The sequence below is a fragment of the Diabrotica undecimpunctata genome, chromosome 6, assembly GCF_040954645.1.
Source record: "Diabrotica undecimpunctata isolate CICGRU chromosome 6, icDiaUnde3, whole genome shotgun sequence".
NCBI classification, from domain to species: domain Eukaryota; kingdom Metazoa; phylum Arthropoda; class Insecta; order Coleoptera; family Chrysomelidae; genus Diabrotica; species Diabrotica undecimpunctata.
In genome coordinates, this window is record NC_092808.1 from 70,860,215 (window position 1) to 70,881,223 (window position 21,009).

General features: G+C 36.3%; 1 protein-coding gene across 1 annotated transcript; it reads right to left on the minus strand.

Moving 5' to 3' along the window:
* Positions 1-12,991: 12,991 nt before the first annotated feature.
* Positions 12,992-14,611, minus strand: LOC140442678 (adenosine deaminase 2-like). The gene has a single exon (XM_072533673.1). The coding sequence runs from the start codon at positions 14,513-14,515 to the stop codon at positions 13,058-13,060; it is 1,458 nt and encodes a 485-aa protein (XP_072389774.1). The 5' UTR covers positions 14,516-14,611; the 3' UTR covers positions 12,992-13,057.
* Positions 14,612-21,009: the final 6,398 nt, after the last annotated feature.

Below are 21,009 nucleotides of genomic sequence, written 5' to 3' on the forward strand. Positions count from 1 at the left end.
TTGCGCGCAGCTACCTCTTTGTCTGACATATTGTTATACAATGCGTGTTTTTCGATCATACCTACAGTTTTATAAACTTGTCGAAACCTTTACGATATCGTCCGTTAGAATTATCGAAATCCTTAACAATGACGAATGTACCGTATTTGTCCATCCAACATTCAGAACAAAATTGTTTAAATTGCTCAAATGTCATATCAGGTGATACGTGGTCATCAAAGACGTGTTTCAAATTGAGCTCATCTTGCTTAAACAATACAATAAGATTCACATTATCACGTAAAAGTTGTTTGCCTGCTCGACTGTATGATTGACATAGGTATGCACAATCAATGTCTTTATGTCTACCCATACAGTAATATTCACGTATTGTTTGTTGTGGATCCGTTGATACGTCATCAAATATGAATATTGAGTTTGGTTTAGCTTTACTTGGGCTTATAACATCATCATTATCTTTAAATGGAAAATAACCTACTTCTTTCACAGACTCCAACACTTCCTTCAAAAATTGATACTTGGGCTGAAACAACGACTTTGAATAAACGTAAACATTTTTGAATTTAGCGCCATTCAGGTCAAAAAGTAATGCCAACATAACATTAGTTTTTCCACATCCGCTTGGACCACATATGATAGCACGAAATGAATGTGGTAGCAATGAACCATGTTTGCTGGTTCTTGTCACGTTGTCGACAAAATCCAAGTTTTCCACTGCTAGTGTCTTGTCTTGTTGAATGACCTTCATCTTGTGATTGAGATGTATTTTGTACACATGGTTATATAAAGACATTTTGCAAAAAGCGATTCATTTCAATGTTGGTCGTTCAAGGTGAAGGAGTGTTGAATTCTCTGATCAATAGTCTACCGTTTGAATTGCATGCTCCTGGTTACCAATATCTAGGACCTGGAACTAAATTACAGAAACGTCTAGCTCGTGGAGATCCGGGGATAAATCCGTTAGATCGAGCTGCGAGAGATCACGATCTCGCATATTCCCAAAGTAATTCATTGAAAGATCGACATAAAGCAGATTGTGTGTTGGAAAATAAAGCGTGGGAACGAGTTAAAGCAAAAGACGCATCTTTGGGTGAAAAAACCGCTGCCTGGTTAACTACTACAGCAATGAAAGCTAAACGAAAACTGGGTATGGGTATGAAACGTGGTAAAGGTGTTGGTTCATTTAAGCGACATGTGTTACAGCCAATTATCAAAACATTGAAACGTGCTCCTCCGTCACCAAATCTGCGTAAATCTGCTCTACTTGCACTTGCAGCAGCTAGAACAGCCGTTAAGAATGTAGGTGGGAAGAAAAATGTACGTGTTCCAAGAATTATTCCATTTGAACCAAAATCTGGTGGCATTTTACCTTTAATCCCAATCTTTGCAGGCCTATCAGCTCTCGGAAGCCTCGCTGGGGGCGCAAGCGCGAAAGCGAAAACTGTTATTGATTCAAAGAATGCTCAAAAGAAACTAGAAGAAGATAAACGTCACAACAATGCAATGGAACATCTAGGCAAAGGATTATACCTGCGAAAAAACGCTAAAGGTGGCTTTGGATTATATTTAAAAAAGGCAAAAAACTTCCGCTGAAGCTACCTAATAGACCTTTAACCAATGTGGATTTAAATAGATTGGTTAAACTACTTAAAATATCAAATTTCCGCGGCGTGTTCATGCGAGATAATTTACCACGTAGCCCTCGTAAACATGAATGTGCTATTATTAATCTCGACATTTCCACAAACCCCGGTACACATTGGGTAGCTTACAGAAAGATAAACAACGATATAGAGTACTTTGATTCATATGGTTGCTTGAAACCACCGCGAGAACTAGTATCCTACTTGAACGGTGGAAGAATTTTCTACAATAACGACCAATATCAAAGTTATAACCAAATTAACTGTGGACATCTTTGTTTAAAGTTTCTCTACAATGGAACCATCTAACGATATATTGGGAAGTGCCATTTGCATTTTTATGAAAAATATAACGAGCGTTGTTTGATATGAACTACCTCAAGATATTCGTCGCGCACTGGAAGATTATTTACCCCGCAAGAAAGACTATGATAGACATGAATGGAGTGATGTTTGCGGCATGTATATGGAAAGTAGATGTGTATTTTGTAATGTGTCATATTATGAGAAAAATTTGTAACAGTGTAGGAATAAATAAAGGAATTTTTAACATATTTTGCTATTTAATTTCATACACCTATTGTTGACCTTGACAGGTACTTCCAACGAGTTTTCGTTTACTCCTCAAGTACCTCTTGTGCTTGACCCTAACCGACAGTATTATGTAGCAGTGTTGGGATTTCATACATTTAATTCGATTCCAAACATCGATGGCGAAAAGTTTTACTACTACGAGAAAAATGATCGAAAAAAGTTTTGTAGCATCGATATTCCGTCTGGATCTTATGAAATTACCGATATCGAAACGTATATTCATAACGCATTAATCGATAAATATAATTCGATTCGAGATAATGAATTCATCTTAAGACCCAACAACAATACGCTCAAGTGTGAAATCTTTAGTCAAGATCATGCTGTTACTTTCGAGAAAGATGACAGTCTCGGCAAAATATTGGGTTTCTCATCAAACAGAATATTGGTGCCAGGAAAAATGCATTCTTCGGACCAACCTGTAAACATTATAAAAGTATCGAGCCTACTTTTTGAATGCAACATTACCGAAGAAGCCTTTTACGAGGACAGACCTGCGCACACCGTTCTACATTTTCCGATAAGTGTTGATCCTGGTTTCTCTATTGACAAACGTCCTCATAATCCTATATACATACCAGTAAGCAATAGCATACGTGAAATTGCCAACATTACCGTTAGCGTACTCGATCAAGATTTAAGACCAGTAAACTTTAGAGGAGAGAAAAGTACACTTCATTTGGATTTTAAGGAAACGATATAGATGGGTTTAATTATAAAACAAAGCTCTACACATCAATATTCATTAGTCTCACGCAAATCTTACAAGCGACATGACGTGTCTGCTGTCAATAAAGCCTTTCTTGTTTCCATTGGATTACAGCTAAAAGATGTCAAAACGTCAATACATTCGACGACAGGTTCAGGAACCTCAACCACCTATTTTAGATCTGTACCAGAAACCTCAGTTCGACGATACTATTAGAAAAGAAGAATTTCGTACATATACACCTTACATCAAGTCATTTAATAATAGCGACGTTGTCGAGTTTATCATCAATCAATCAGATGCATTTTTTGCCATACACGAAACACTTTTGGAAATTAAAGGAAGTATAAAGAAAGTGGGTACTGGAACTGTTTCTCTTGCACCGAATGCTGGAGCCTTCTTGTTTGATACATGTACATACATCCAAAGTTCACACGACATGGAAATAGTTCGAGATCCTGGTGTAGTTAGCACTATTCGCAGTTTGTTGTGTTACACTCCTGACGATTCCAAGTATCTCAGTACTGCAGGATGGAACTATCCCAATAATCCACATTTATCGGGAGACAGCTTTAGTTTACTAATTCCGATAAAACATATTTTCAACATTTTCAACGATTACAATAAATTAACCTATGGTCGTCAAGTGTTTCGATTTGTTCGAGCACGTAATGATAGAGACAGTATTTTAGTGGAAGAACCTAATGTCACAACAACAACAACAGTGTCTTTAACTGTTACCAGCATGGAACTGAAGGTCAAACATGTCTTTCCGAATGACGATGTGAAAATTGACCTAATGACTCCGATTAAGAATAATACGCCGATAACTATACCTTTCCGTAAATGGGAACTTAATAAACTACCTTCACTTACGGCTGGATCCCGACGTGAGATATGGAGTGTAAAGACAACTTCAGCTGTTGAACGTCCACGCTATGTCATTGTAGCTTTTCAAACTTCTAAACGAGATGACATTCACACCAATCCAACGTTATTCGATAACATTAAGGTGTCCAGCGTACGAGTGGTTATTAATGGTGAATATTGGCCTAACGAGAGAATGCAATTGGATATTGCGAAAAATGATTATGCTATAGCTCACTACAACTATACCCAATTCTTTCCCAGTTATACTCATTCGTCAACAAAACATCCAATCTTGGATTATAATGCTTTTAAAAAATATGCTTTGTTTACTTTCGACTGCTCCAAACAGGATGATACGTCATTTAGATCGGGAACCGTTGATATTAAGTTGGAAATCGAAGCAGATAAAGGTTTTCCTGCAGGCACTCGAGCGTACTGTTTAATTGTCCACTACAGTCTACTCGAATACTTTCCTTTAACTGAAGTTATCAAAAATATCATTTAACTTGACTTATTCAATCATATCCAATTCAGTATACTATCAGCCATCATAAGGATCGCATTAGTTGACATTCAAGGATTCACCGTAGATGGGTGGTTTGTTCCCAAAGAACTCAGCATTGAAATTGGCTTTAAACATTGTCATTATATATTTAAACCTCCACAACCGTTTGCTACATTAAATAATCAAGATAAGAAGACTGCTGTGTACTTGGAGAAAAACGTGCATGGTCTTCGGTATTTTAATGGAGATGTTAAATATTCAAAAATAAATAAAATACTGGAATCTAAGTTGTTTTATGCAGCTGACTACATCTACGTTCGCGGAGAACAACAAGCAGAATTTTTAAGATACAAATGTTATATGCTTGACATCTTTCCCATAATTATTGATGTTTGCAAGTTTGATGATTCTCCCATGACATACTCCACTGGAGGCTTTGCTCCACATGAATACAACTGCCACGCTACTGGACTATTTTCCTGCTCCTCGATAAATGTAGATCACCTCCGTCAATGGTTGTGTAACAAAATATTACCTATATAAATTGGATTTTTTAAAATAAAAGATTAACAGTTTTATTTTAGTTTTATTTTAACAGTTTTACATATTTATTTTAATGCAAGATGATTCGCATTTACGATTTACAAGAAATTTTTTAATGATATTAATCGCTATAAAGGCATTTATTACGAATATAATACTTAAGAGTATAATCGATAAACCATATTGATCGATGTCATCATTATTAGTTTTGTACCATTTTGAATCACTTTCGGTGTTATTTGGGGATATTAGCTTAATCTTATAGAATGCTCCTCCTGATTTTGGTATCGCTTTGAAAAATACTGAAAGCTGTCCATAATTCGCCACTTCATGATCCATTAGAGTCCAGTTAGGTCGATTACAATCAGTTTTTTCATCATTAAAACATATCGCCTGGTTCTTAACGTTGTTTGGAACGTTTGTATAAAGGACATTGTTAACAATAGCTGTAAGAATGATGAATGAGGTTGTTAGTGGAGGCATCTTGTCGGTTGAATTCTTTTTAACGGGTATTGTGTTGTTTTTGGTAACTTTCTTTCTGACAAATTAAACTCTGCAAATCGTTTTTCAATTGCAGTTCTATCTTCGTACCACTGTATATCGGCTTTTAACTTTTGTATTTTTTCGTACAACTCTTCTAATCTACACCGTATGGAAGTCATCGATGAAATAAATGTCTTTCGCTCCAAAAGCCAATATAAATAATATTCTTATTCACCCCCACTACCCTGGTATAATAAATAGAAATAAATGTTTTAATCCTTTATTCAAAAATACTGTTATTTAATTCACTAATTGTAGCTTCCTTATAATAATACAAATATTCCCTTAATGCTAAACTTACAATACTAGTATCACAAGAAGCCTCACAAAATGAATATAAAATATGAGCCTTCACTGAATGAAGTAGCAATTTTTAACGCATTACAATAGTAATCTAAAATTCTCAGTCCTTCGAGAAAACGAATGCGTGGTAAAATTAACTTTTCGTTTCCTTCAATAAGATTTTTAACATCTTTTTCAAATATCTGCAAAGTAACACCAAGTTTGTTAACATTGAGCCATTTAAGTTGATCTGTCGCTTGAGTTTCAATTGCTAACAATTCACAACATTCTGGAGGTTCATCTTCACAATAACATTGCAGAGGCATCAGGAAAAACTGATTATATTTACGATTAAGTTCATCGATGAATTGGATCCAATCACATATACCGAACGATATCTCATTATTCTCGCTGCTTAATTTAACACCCGGCCCAAATGATCGAGCTGAACTTAATCCAACTAATACTTTTAAATGCTCAAAATTATACAAAGTATTAAGCAGCATCATTTCACTTTTGGCTCTTACTTCCGCACTGTTCATGTTGTAATGACTACGTTTTACGAAATAACGCTGTGAACATGAACACGTTTAATTATATCTTCTTACCTCTCCACACCTGCCTCTCCCACGCTAAAACTATGTTGCGCAATATTTCGTAAGACTATTCATTTATGCATCACATGCTGGGCTTAATTATTAAATAGAACGGAATGTGCACCTGTTTCCTGCTTCCATGCGAATATATTTTATCTTACATTAACTAGAATTGGAAAGTGCACGTGTTTTCCGGCTATATATCGTGATCGCGTGAGAAATTTTTAATAGCCGGCGTATCCGATGATGTCATTATTCTCAGTAGCAAGATCTATTTTATAAAGATTTCAACTGATCATGTAAAGTATAAATTGAAAAATAAACGAATTTTTGTTATTATGGTAATCGATAAAATATATACGAGGTAACTCGTAAAATATAAATTGAAAAAATTTAGAAGTTTTACGCTAATGGTTGTAGGTTTTAATTAAAAAAAAATACGAGGAAAAATTGCTCTCTTTGTTTGTCATTCGTCTTCTTCTCTTTGTCAATTCATAGAACGCAGTCACCGACCAGCGATTGAACATCGTTCTCATTGGTTACGTTGACGTGTAGCTTCGTTATTATTGGGGGGGGGCGTCTTTTCGGGGGGAATGGGGGACTGGGGGCGTCTTTTCGGGGGAATGGGGGGACTGGGGGCGTCTTTTCGTTAATATTGTGGTACGACTCCCCCATTAGTCGATGCACGTCTTTCTCATTGGCCGTTGATGCACACCATTGGTCTCCAACGTCACGAGAATGTCCACCATTGGTCGAGGACACGTTTCTGTGGCATCATTGGTCGAGGAAAACGTTCTAACGTCACGAGGAGGGCGTTACTATGTCACCATTGGTCCCTCATCGCTATACCGCCATTTCTATGATGTTTATTCAAATTCTAAGCTGTCATTGGTCGCTGGGGGTGTTGCTATTCCCACCACTGACGCTGCTATGCTGCCATTAGTCAACGACACGTTCCGACGTCACGAGGACGTCCACCATTGGTCAGCAAGACATTGGGGGACGTTCCTATGCCACCATTGGTCTACTATTCCCACCACTGACGCTGCTATGCTGTCATTGGTCGACGACACGTTCCGACGTCACGAGGAGGGCGTTACTATGCCACCATTGGCCTGCTATTCCCACCACTGACGCTGCTATGCTGTCATTGGTCGACGACACGTTCCGATGTCACGAGGAGGGCGTTACTATGTCACCATTGGTGCCTCATCGCTATACCGCCATTTCTATTATGTTTATTCAAATTCTGAGCTGTCATTGGTCGCTGGGGGTGTTGCTATTTCCACCACTGACGCTGCTATGCTGCCATTGGTCGACGACACGTTCCGACGTCACGAAGACGTCCTCCATTGGTAGGCAAGACATTGGGGGACGTTCCTATGCCACCATTGGCCTGCTATTCCCACCACTGACGCTGCTATGCTGTCATTGGTCGACGACACGTTCCGACGTCACGAGGAGGGCGTTACTATGCCACCATTGGCCTGCTATTCCCACCACTGACGCTGATATGCTGTCATTGGTCGACGACACGTTCCGACGTCACGAGGAGGGCGTTACTATGTAACCATTGGTCCCTCATCGCTATACCGCCATTTCTATGATGTTTATTCAAATTCTGAGCTGTCATTGGTCGCTGGGGGTGTTGCTATTCCCACCACTGACGCTGCTATGCTGCCATTAGTCGACGACACGTTCCGACGTCACGAGGACGTCCACCATTGGTCAGCAAGACATGGGGAGACGTTCCTACGCCACCATTGGCCGAGGGGCGTGGTCTAGAGACACGAGGTACGTTCCTACGTCACCATTGGTCGAGGGGCGTGGCCTCGATACCCTAGGCACGTTCCTACGTCACGAGGGGGGCGTGGCCTTGACCCATGAGGATACGTACGCTTGACGATCGACGTGTGACGTCACTTCCGCTCCAGAAGGAACACTATCTATCTACTGTTTTGGGACATTGAAGAAGTTCCCGAAATAAAGCATTTAAGTCCTGATGATAAAAAGGCTGAGAAAATATTTAAAGCCACAATACAAATCCTACCGAATGGACAGTTCCAAGTAGATTTACCCGTATGCACGCCTAATGAAAATAATAAATTGGGCGACCTTTTCCAAATGGCGCAAAGGCGATTTCTAAATTTGGAGAACAAATTCTCAAAAAATGATTCTCTTTACAAACAATATAAATCTTTTATAGACGAGTATGTTGAATTAGGACATGCAAAATGGGTTCCGTTTTCTCTGCAGAATGTACACTTAGAAAACAAATATTTCTTGCCTCACCACAGTGTAGAAAAAGACACTTCTCTCACAACTCGTTTGCGCGTAGTTTTTGACGCATCCATGAAAACCACTTCTGGTTTTAGCCTTAATGATATTATGTTAAAGGGTTATACCACACAACCAGAACTATTTGACACTTTAGTCAACTTTAGACTCTTCAAGTATGTATTCACATCTGATATAAAAAAGATGTTTAGACAAATCAGAATAAACCCCAACCAAACTTTCTTATTAAATATTTTGTGGCGCAACTCTCCCTCGGAGCCATTAAAATGTATACAATTGGAAACGGTTACCTATGGAACGAAACCAGCTACCTTCCTTAGCACACGATGTTTAATTGAACTCGCAAACATGCATAAGGAAGAATATCCTCTCGCTCATGATATGCTCATTAATTTTTGCTATATTGATGACATATTATATGGTACAAATAGTATAGCTCACACTTGCGTATGAGCAAATCACTGCACTGCTACAAAAGGCAGGCATATCTCTTCACAAATGGTGTTCAAATTCACCACAATTTTTAGAAAATATTTCACAATTTTCAACTGACTCCACGTATGTCATATCTCCAGAAAATCATTCTAATAAAATATTAGGTCTTTGTTGGGACTCTAAGTTAGATAGTTTCTCTATTTCAGTACCAGAAATCGAAATAAAAGATTCCTACACTAAGAGACAAGTGCTCTCGATAATCGCAAGTTTTTTCGACCCCAAGGGATTAATTAAACCTGTAATAGTAACTGCAAAAATAATAATGCAAAAATTTTGGCTTTCAAAAATTCAGTGGAATGAAAGTTTAGACTCTACACTCTTAAATGAATGGTTAAATTTTCTCAAACATATTTCAGCACTAAAACATTTAAAAATTCACAGACTTTTTTTTATTGAAAATTATATATGTACTATACAAATACACGCATTTTCCGATGCTAGTGAAAAGGCATACGCCAGCTGCATATATATTAGAGTTACTTATAGCTCAAGAAATGTCTCTTCCACACTCATCACCTCTAAAAGTAGGGTAGCTCTAATAAAAACATTAACTTTACCTAAGTTAGAACTTATGGGTGCTGTTTTATGCAGCAAACTCACTAAAAGAATAGTTGAAATTCTAAATAATAAATTAACTCAAATAGACTCAATAAACTGCTGGACGACTCAGAAATCGTACTTTCTTGGTTAGGCTCACATAGCTCGAGATGGTCACAGTTTGTTGCAAATAGAGTTTCTGAAATACAAGGAAACCCACAATTTAAGTGACGATATATAAAGTCAAAACAAAACCCCGCAGATATTGCGTCAAGAGGCATGTCTGCTCCTGAACTTCTAAACTCAAAATTTTGGTTTCAAGGTCCCTCATTTCTACTTAATTATGACTTAGATTTAACTTCTTATGATTCAAAACCAAATGTAATTAAAATACCCGAGGAAAAGAAAATAGTTCATCTAGCACAAGAAAGCCCAATAAGTTTCATTGAAAATTTATCTCTCAAATTTTCAAACTTCTCAAAACTACAACGCAGTATCGCACTTATTCTCAGGTACATTCACAATTTCAAGTTTCCAAATGAAAAATGTGTTGGACCCTTCTCTGTTTCAGAATTAAAAAATGCTGAAAATTTAATAATAAAACTTTTGCAAAAGGCACACTTTTTTCGAGAATTTTCTTGTCTTGAAAATAAGGAGATAATTTCAAATAGAACAATTTTAAAACTCAACCCATTCATAGATAATCAGCAAATGATTCGTGTAGGTGGTCGTCTAAGGTACTCAGACGTCCCATATAAACAGAAGTACCCATTACTTCTACCGTCTCATAATCACATAGTAAAATTAATGCTGCATAGAGAACATATAAGATTATGTCACGCAGGCCCTCAAAATACTCTTTCCAATTTTCGTTTAAGATATTGGTGTCTAAATGGTCTCAAAGAAACTAAAAGAATAATTAATAAATGTCATGATTGTTTTAAATTTAAAGCAAAGACAGCCACACAGTTATGGGCTGATTTACCACGGGAACGTTCATGTTTCTCCCCTCCATTTACCAATGTTGGTCTAGACTTTGGTGGTCCATTTCTTATAAAAAGCTCCAATTTAAGAAAGGCTCCAAAAATAAAATCCTACATAGCGTTGTTCGTATGTATGGTTACTCGTGCAGTGCACATCGAATTAGTCACAGGTCTCTCCACCGAAAGTTTCTTACTTGCTTTAAAAAGATTCATCAGTAGGAGAGGCTGTCCACAAATTATCTACTCAGATAACGCCACTAATTTTCTAGGAGCTAGAAATCAGTTGAGGGAAGTTGCACTATTTCTTAAACAAAAGGAAACCTCCGAGTCCATATTCAATTTTCTCTCCTCTTCTGAAATCCAATGGAAATTTATTGTAGCCCATTCTCCGCATCATGATGGAATTTGGGAGGCAGCCATAAAAAGTGCCAAATATCACATTTTAAGGCTTTTAGGCAATACCACTTTAACTTTTGAAGCCTTTAGCACAGTTCTCGCACAAATAGAAGCAGTACTAAACTCACGCCCTCTTTGTGCTATGTCAAATGACCCAAATGACTTTAACACATTGTCTCCAGGACATTTCCGAATAGGAAAACCAATTACGTCATTTCCTGAAGAGATAGTGACGGAAATACCTGACAATAAATTAACAATTGGGCAAAACTACATGAAGATTCAGCAATCATTTGCCAAACGCTGGAAAATTGATTACCTTAATCAACTTCAGAATCGCCCCAAGTGGTTAACACCACAGAAGAATCTTGAAGTTAACGACTTAGTTCTATTAAAGGAAGATAAAGTTCCACCCCTACACTGGCCATTGGCAAGAATTGTTGAATTGTTTACTGGTAAGGACGATAAGGTCCGTAGTGTTAAAATAAAGACTAGAGATGGATATTTTAACAGACCCATTACAAAACTCTGTCCTCTTCCTGTGGACAAAGTAGAAAATTAAAATTTTAAATTTTGTCACATTTATATGTATTACTCTAGTTTAGGAATAGTTATTTCTTAAATTACATTTAAGTTAAGTTTGCTTACTTTCTCAAATCACTCTTTCTTTCGTTTTGAAGTAAATACTTCAACGCGGGCAGTCTATGTTCCAGAAATGAACATATCATTTTAAAATATAAAATAAAAATATAGTTCTTTACACTTTTCTTAGTGTAGAATAAGTAAAATAGTCACTTTATAAAGTTTGCTCGGGATACCCGACTGATTGGCACCACAGCCTCTTAAATAGTTTTCACACCTAAATACAAGAGGGGTAATCTACACTTTTACGCACCAAGTATTATTTTATCAGTTCGTTCTCACACGCCCTTGAGGCATGTGCATTTTAAAACACTCTCAATTCATATATAAAATATTTCTCTACGCCGAAATCGGGCATTTTTTCTCATAAATACGGTTTTCTCTTTTACTTGTGATAAAGAAAGAATTATTTGATATTGTACTGTCAGCTACGGTCGTTTTGAACCTCTTTACTCTAAAAATAGTTAATTATAAGTCGATAAACTAAAGGTGATTTTATTTTTTTGGAGTTATATTTGCTCACATTAACAATCCTTATCCTTCAACGGTCACTGAAGAACCAAACCTATGGAGATACATCCACTCACAAGTCCTTTGAAGTAAGGCTTGGAATCAACATATTTCCAACCCTCGAATGTAGGGATCCAGTTACAAGGCCCCCACACTATTGGAATCGCCATTATCTAGAAGAACTGAAAGTGATAGAAAAAAAAATATTATGAATGAAAGGCCTACTCCAACATTGCGAATTGACCAAAAATATGGGAAAAAGGTGCGTACTTTTAATTGCTCTTGGTATGATATCTACAAATGGTTGTCTGGAAGTATTACGAAAAACAGACTATATTGTTGGCCGTGTTTGTTATTTTCTAATAAGAAATATGTATAGAATTGTGAAGGATACTTTGATATAAAAAATATGTCTGCCTCCTTAAAAAAACATTTCAGTTGCAAGGAACATTTAAGTAATTTGCTGTCCATTAAGGATATACAGAAGAGGGCGTTTTCTGTTCGCGATTTACTAGATGAAAAATAAAAAATCGCAAAAATTAGATACAACGCAGAAGTTAAAATGAACAGAGAAATCATTAAAAAATGAGTTGGGGGTGGGGGCGGGGGGGTCATGACCCTGTGACCATAGCTATGTAATTTGCTGGCTTGGCCTACTCAAAATTTTACCACACCAGCCGCCACTGCAATATATGATTATAAGGATGTTTAATAAACAGTAAATGACTACTTTGTATTAATGAAATGCTAAATGTGAAAAAAAAAGAAGGACTGAAAACTAGAATAGTATATCCTCAAGATATACATATAAATATATTGCAATTAATAATATTCTAGATAAACAAAAAGTCTAACAATGGCGAAAAAGGTTTTAAGGAAAATAAGTAAACTTTTAATATCCAAATATATTTTTAAAGGATTTTATGAATGTAGAATGAATCGATAAATGTTTTCCATTCATCTTGCCACTGTTGCTTTGCCCTTTCTTTTTCTTCAAATTCCAATGCACTATAATCTAAAGAGTTTATAGCCAATTGTTTTAACAATCGAAGATCACTATCTCGATGGCACATCGCCATAAAAGTTACATACCAGTCATAGCTGATACCCTTTGTTCCAAAAAATGAGGGGTCATCACATCCAATAACAACAGGATAATTGTTTGCAATTAAAATAGATGCTGGATGGCTTCTTAGATCATCTGTAAGTTTAAGTGCCTGATTAGATATAGGGCACACTTCTATAGCAATACCTTTTTCTTTGACGATTTTCGCTAAGACCGGGTGTTTCAATAAAGCAAACGCATGTCCAAGTCTAACAGTATCTAACAATATTGCATCTACTAGATTTTGATCTGTTGATTGTCCGTTCCAATGGGTTTCCCCAGCATGAAAAAAAAACTTACATCCAAATTCTTTCATTTCTAAAAGTTGGGGTAAAAAAGATGTAAAAGGATATCCTAAATCTTCTTGGCCAACAAGATCAAATCCTATTACAAATTCAGGGTATTGTGTCTTGATCTCTTTATAAATTTTCACATAATTGTCCATTACTACGTTATCAACCATTCTATGTGGCCCAAAAATAAATTTACAACCAAAAAAATCAGGATAGTCCTGCTTAAATTGCTTTCCTACTTCATTATACATAGCAACAACTTCACAAGGACCATATTCCGTTCCATCCAAATCATATACAGTAGGTAAGTAACCTCTAAATTCAATATATTTGACATTATCTTCATAAGTTTCTTTTAAAGCTTGGTAAAAGTATTCTTTGAAAATAGGCTTATAACAAATCAACTTCTCTAAATTAATAAATAAATTTTGAAAAGTAGTCCATACAGTATTTAAATTGGGATATTTTACTTCAGGGTTATCGCAAACTAAAGTTAATTTGGATTTAAGAAAATTTTCGAATGTTCCACTGGTTCTTAGTTGTGATAACAATTTCCAATTTGATGAAGGTGGTTCTTCAAAGAATTGCATAGTCCAGCCGTTATCTTTAGCACATCCATATAAGTTGTCTCTAAAAGTAATACTGTATAGATATTCTCCTGAAGCCATTGCAGTATCGTGAGAATGTAAGGAAGCCCCTTTTGGTATTTTTTTAATAAATTCGAAAACTTTAGACTTCTCTATTTGATCTTTTACTTTAAAAAAATGATTGCCGGCTAAAAAATTTTGCGGATCAAGAAAACCTTCATCCAATTCTTTATATTTATGCTTCATAATATATTCATTAACAATATTTTCCTTCTCATTAAGTTCTAAATTATATCCAATTGCACATTGTATTTCCTCTTTTACAACATTTTCTCGACTTTTTAAGTATTGACTAATACATGATTTATATTTCGTAATGGACATTTTGTATGAGTAGGTCTTTCTTTTTTTATTTTCCGTTAAATTTTTTTTAACGGTAATAAATTTTACAATTAATTTTCTTGTATTGACAATCTGTCGTTGTTGACATTGGGCCACTTCTTTTTCTTCTTATGTTTCTCCTATGGACTCTTACCTTTCGGTATTAAGCCAGATTTTACTAATTTTTATTTCCTTTTATGACGGTCTCACTACGGTAGGTCCGTTATCGCGACTTAGTTTTCACTGCATTTAATAAGAGCATTATTTGATAGAAACCTATATAAAATATACCCTATTATGAAGGGTAGAACTTTTTGGATTATTTTGTTCACTTTTCACATCGTTTCGTTTTGGTGATCAGGTTATCTAATACATTGAATATATTTACTTATAGTTTTACTGGTATTATTCGATTTATTTCATTATCATTTTTACCTTATGTTTTTAATATGTTATCAATATTTACTAATATTGTTCTGCAATTATTTTCTTGTGGCATATTTACATTAAGTACTATATTTTTGAGTATTACAGGTATTAGGTAATAAATTTGTTTTGTGTTTCACTTACAAAGACCTCGCGACTTTTGAAAATTGAGTCCTGATTTTATTCGTTAAGTTTTAAAAGTTGGTCCAAATATAGTTTTCTCCCAGCAATATTGATAATATAATACCTAGTGTTTTTAGTGTTCTAAGTACTTGATGCAAAATTTTCGTTACCTTATAGTAGGTATAGGTAACTGTAAATTATTTCGCATAGGAAAAGTTTATTCCTTTAAATTACTAGTAGTTTCCATTATTTAAGTTATTTAAATTTATTTATATCTTTCTTTTTTTTTGTTATGGACTTCCTTATATAGAACTCATCATCATTTTATTTGTCCTTATCGCTATGCTGGGCCGATTTTCCTAACTACATTTCTCCTTAAGTTTTTTTTTTATAGCCCTTTTTTCTATCCGAATTGTCGAATAAAGGCCTCTCCCATTTCTCGCCATTCATCCCTTTTGTGTGCTAGGCGTTTCCACATTGGTCCTGCGACTCTTTTGATATCGTCGCTCCAGCGCATTTGAGGTCTTCCTCTTGGTCTCTTCGCATCGTACGGTCGCCAGTTTCCGACTTCTTTGTTCCATCTACCATCTTCGAGACGTTCGTTGTGTCCAGCCCATTTCCATTTTAATTTAGCTGCTTGTTTCGCGGCGCCCTTTATTTTTGTTTTTTTCCGGATTGCTTCGTTTGTTTGCCGATCTATTAGTGAGATACCAAGCATCTGTCGTTCCATGGCTCGCTGAGTTTTTCGAATCTTGTTCATGTTCTTTTTTGTGAATGTCCAGGTTTGAGCTCCGTAAGTGAGAACGGGAAGGATACAAGAATCGAACACTTTTGTTCGAAGGTTTTGGGGTATCTTTTTGTCTTTCAGTATGTATGAGAGTTTTCCAAATGCGGCCCATCCCATTCTTACTCGTCTGCTTATTTCGGTAGTTTGGTTTTCTTTGTTTACCTTGATATTCTGACCCAGATATATGTATTCTTCTACATGTTCCACTTTTGTTCCTTGGATGGTTATCGTCGGTTGATCATCTTTATTCGACATTAGCTTAGTTTTACTCAGATTCATTTTCAGTCCTTTTTTTATGGATTCCGTATGAAGCTCATCGATCATCGTCTTCAGTTCTTTCCAGCTGTCGGCTATTAGTACTACGTCATCTGCATATCTTAGATGGTTTAAATACTTTCCGTTTATCGATAGTCCCTTCGTTTCCCAATTTATTGATTTAAAGATGTCTTCAAGTGCGGCAGTAAATAGTTTTGGAGATATGGTGTCTCCCTGTCTTACTCCTCGGTTGATTTTTATTGGCCTCGTTTTCATTCCGTTGTCCATCGTGACTACCATTTCAGCGTGTTGATATATATTATGTATTAATATCCAATATCTAGAATCTATTCTGCTGTTGACCAGTGCTTCCTCAATAGCCCATAATTCTATGCTGTCAAAAGCTTTCTCGTAGTCTATAAATGCTAAACAGATTGGTAAATTGTATTCGTTAACTTTTTCTATTAGGACCTTTAGTGTGTGAAGATGGTCACATGTACTGAACCCTTTTCTAAATCCGGCTTGCTCTACTGGTTGATATACATCGAACTTTGTTGTCAATCTATTTGTAATTATTTTTGTGAATGTTTTATAAAGTTGTGATAGTAGTGATATTGGACGATAATTTTTCAGATCTGTATTGTCCCCTTTTTTGTGTATTAATATTGTGTTAGCAGTATTCCATTCCTTTGGTATGTTTCCTTCAAATAGGCATTTATTAAAAACCTGATGACTACTTCTCCGCGTTCTTTCAACATTTCTGCCAGAATTCCATCACTACCCGGTGCTTTATTTCTTTTCAATTCTTTAATTGCATTTTCTATTTCTACTTCGCTTATTTCGGGCATTACTTCAGAATTTACGTTTGTTATTTGTCTTTTCAGATTTTGCTTTGAAGAGTCGGGGGGATCGTTTCTTGAGCGGTATAACTCAGTATAGAAGTTTTCAACTATGTTTGATATCTGAGCTTTGCTTGTTTCTAGTTGGCCTTGTTGATTTTTCATAGTTATAATATTTTTCTTTCCTAATTTCGGTTTGGTATATTTCAGACTTCGATTTTTCTCTATCACTCTTTCTACATGTTCTTGTTGATGTTTTTTAATATCGTCTTTTATCTGTTTTCGTATGGCTCGATTAAGTTCTTTGTATTCTGTGGTATTTCTTTTGTTTAGTGACAGGAGCTCTTTTCGTTGTTTCAGCATATTCTTCGATTCTGCACTTATTTTGGATTTTTTGTTGTTATGGCGGGTTGCTACTTCTGAGCTAGCATTCAATAGTTCTTTTGTTATAACTGAGTTAATTTTATTAACGCTGAGTTGTTCTAGATTCAGTGCTTGGGCGGTTTTTAATTTGCTAGCATATTTTTCTTTATCGACTTTTAGCTTTTCCGTGTCTATTTGTATCGTGTTATTAAAGTTAATTCTACGTTTGCTATACTTAATCCTTAGTTTAGCTCTAACCATTCTGTGATCACTACCCAGAGAGACATTATTTATTACTGTTATATCTTCTACGATATCTTTCTTGTTACACATGATGTAATCGATTTCGTTCCTTGTTTTTCCGTCTGGTGATAACCACGTCCACTTTCTTTGCGGTTTTTTCTTATAAAATGTATTCATTACGAAATATTTGTTGCTATGTAGGAAGTTAACCAGGGTTTCTCCTCTCTCATTTCTAACACCATAGCCGAATTCACCAATATAGTTTTCGCTTTCTTCTAGTCGTTGTCCAATCTTAGCGTTGAAATCTCCTTTTATAAGTGTGTAAGTGCTGTGATAGTTCGTGTTGGTTTCTATTATTTTCTCGTAGAACTCATGTATCTCTTCATCGGGGTGTGTTGAAGTTGGGGCGTACACTTGAATGATTTTTAGGGTGATTTTCTCGTTTATATTCATCACAATCATTGCAATTCTTTCTGAGATTCCCACATATTGTTCTATTTTATTAGCATGTTTCTTAAAAACCAGAAATCCTACGCCGTTTAGACTTTGTTCTTTGTGCCCTTTGTAATACAAGATGTTACCTGATTGCAATGTTATGCACTCCTCACCTTTCCTTTTTACCTCTGCGAGACCAATTATGTCCCACTTTAGGTCCTTTATTTCTTCTTCTAGCTCATAGATTTTTTCATCTCTGTTTAAGGACCTTACATTAAGTGTTGCTATATTCAAGTTTGTTGTTTTTAGCGATTTCTTGCTTCCCCCAGATTCCATGAAGCTGTCCTTTTTTATAAAGGAGTAAGACTTGCCAATACTGTATGATCTACCCACCTGGGGACTTACTCCTATCGTTTTAGAATTCGCCATCATTTTGGGGAGGTTATTAGCCTTAAAACACCGCGCTGGCCAGACGTGTTGGTGAGTGTGTATTCAGCCGTCCATTCTGGATCAGACACTGTTCGTAGCCGTCCACTCTGGATCAGACGCTACAGTTTGTGATCTTATACTATCCCTAAAATCAAGGGTTGCCAGCTCCGCCATCTTCGCCGTATCGAAAGTATTCTTCGTCGCCTTGGATGCCGTTCTGGACTTCATCCGTGACCCTGGACAAAGGACCCTTAGCAGGTGCTAGCTTCCCGGGTCAAGAAGCTCCTGGAATCTGCGGAGGGCAGAGATTGATTCACTTTCCCTCATAGGACTATCCAATAGAATCCAAGGGACTCCAAAGGAGTTACTACCCGCTACCCCTTAAGTTATATCTTGGATTATACCAATATGGCATGTCCTGCCTAAACGCCTTTTTCCAAGTCCAGGAAAAGAATAAGGTCAGATGCAAGCACCTCCGAGGACGAGCAGATTAAACGACCAAGGAGAAGAATTACAAGGATGCAACTAGCGGAATCAAGATAAAAAGAATCAAGTACCCAGTAAAGCTGATCCTACAAGCCGTCGAGGATCTACCCGAAGACCGGCAAGAAGTTAAATTCTATGGCTGCTCACGTCGACCGAAATGACTTCAGGTAACATGTGTTGACAACGCAAGCTCCAAATGGATAATTGGGGTGACTAAAAGAGTCAACCCATGAGAGCCAAACTGAAGGAGATGTAAAAAACTCAGAAATGTACTGCATAAATACCTAATGAAGTAAAAGACAACTCAATGTCTATCGAAAACAACTTTAAGAGACTTCTTCTTCTTCTTCTTAAAGTGCCTATCCGTTCCGGATGTTGGCGATCATCACGGCTATCTTTACTTTGTTTATTGCAGCGCGGAACAGTTCAGTGGTAGTCGTGTTATACCACTTTCGTAAATTTTGAAGCCAGGAAATGCGTCTTCTTCCCGGTCCTCTCTTATCATTTACTTTCCTTTGGAGAATCAGCTGGAGAAGGCCGTAACGTTCTTGATTTCTCATTACATGTCCTAGATATTCCAACTTTTTAGTTTTGACGGTCATGAGAATTTCACATTCTTTCCCCATTCTACGCAGGACCTACACATTAGTAACTCTGTCAACCCAGGATATACGTAAGATGCGCCTATAACACCACATTTCGAAACCCTCGAGCCGATTCATAGATGCAACAGTCAGTGTCCATGCTTCTATTCCGTAGAGCAGAACTGTGAATATGTAGTAGTTAAATAGACGGCATTTTGTTTTTAATGATATGTCTCGACTGTTGAAAATAGTTCTCATTCTAACGAATGCTGCTTTTGCTTTTATTATTCGCTGTTTAATTTCTGTTGAGTGGTCCCATTGGCTATTTAAATTGGTGCATAGATATGTATATTGCTTGACTCTTTCGATATTCTGTTGGTTGATTGTAAGTTGAGCGTTTAGTATTGGTTTTTTACTAATTGTCATAAATTTGGTTTTCTGTATGTTAAGAGCTAGTCCATATCTGTTGCTGACTTCTGTTATGCGATTTGTTAATATCTGTAAGTCATTCAGATTATCGGCAAAAACTATAGTGTCATCTGCATATCTAATGTTAATCAACCATTCACCGTTTATTAGTATTCCTTTCGTACAACCGTCTAAAGCTTCGTTGAATACCCATTCAGAATAAATATTGAATAACAATGGAGACAAAATACAGCCCTGTCGTACTCCACGCTCTATTGCAATTTTATCAGTTAACTGGTCTTCTATTTTGATTTTGGCCGTTTGATTGTAGTAAATGTTACTGATAATTCTAAGATCTTTGTTGTCAATTCCAATTTCTTGCATTAGAGTCATTAATTTGTCATGTTTTACTCTGTCAAATGCCTTCTGGTAATCTATAAAGCATACGTATATGTCACAATTCACATCCCTGCATCTCTGAAATAGCACCTGTACAGCAAAAAGTGCCTCCCGTGTTCCCAGAGCATCACGAAATCCGAATTGTGTTTTTGTTAGTTGTTCCTCACATTTTGTATATATTCTTTTGTGGATGACCTTTAGAAATGTTTTAAGTAAATAGCTCATAAGGCTTATAATTCTATAGTCTTCGCACTTTTTCGCATTGGGTTTTTTTTGAAAGATTTATAAAAGTTGACACTAACCACTCTTGGGGAACCACGCCCGTATCATATATACTGTTAAATATATTTGTCAACCATTTTATGCCATCATAGTCCATAAGTTTTAAGAATTCTGAGTGAAAATTATCAGAGCCTACTTCTACCATCTTTGGTGCTTTTGATGGCATATTTTACTTCTTCGACTGTAAATGGTGGTCCAGATTCGCAATTGGTGTTTGTTGTAATACCAGTGTTACTTCGTATATCTTCAAAAGTTTTTTCCACGTATTTAATCCAAATATCTCTTTTATGCTCTATTTCCAGTACTATGTTTCCCTGATTATCTGTCAGGAATCCAGTGTTCTTGTGTTTATATAAGCCTGCCGCTTCTTTAATCTTTTTATGGAGGTTAAATGAATCATGTTTTTGTTGTAATGACTCTATCTCTGTACACTTCGAG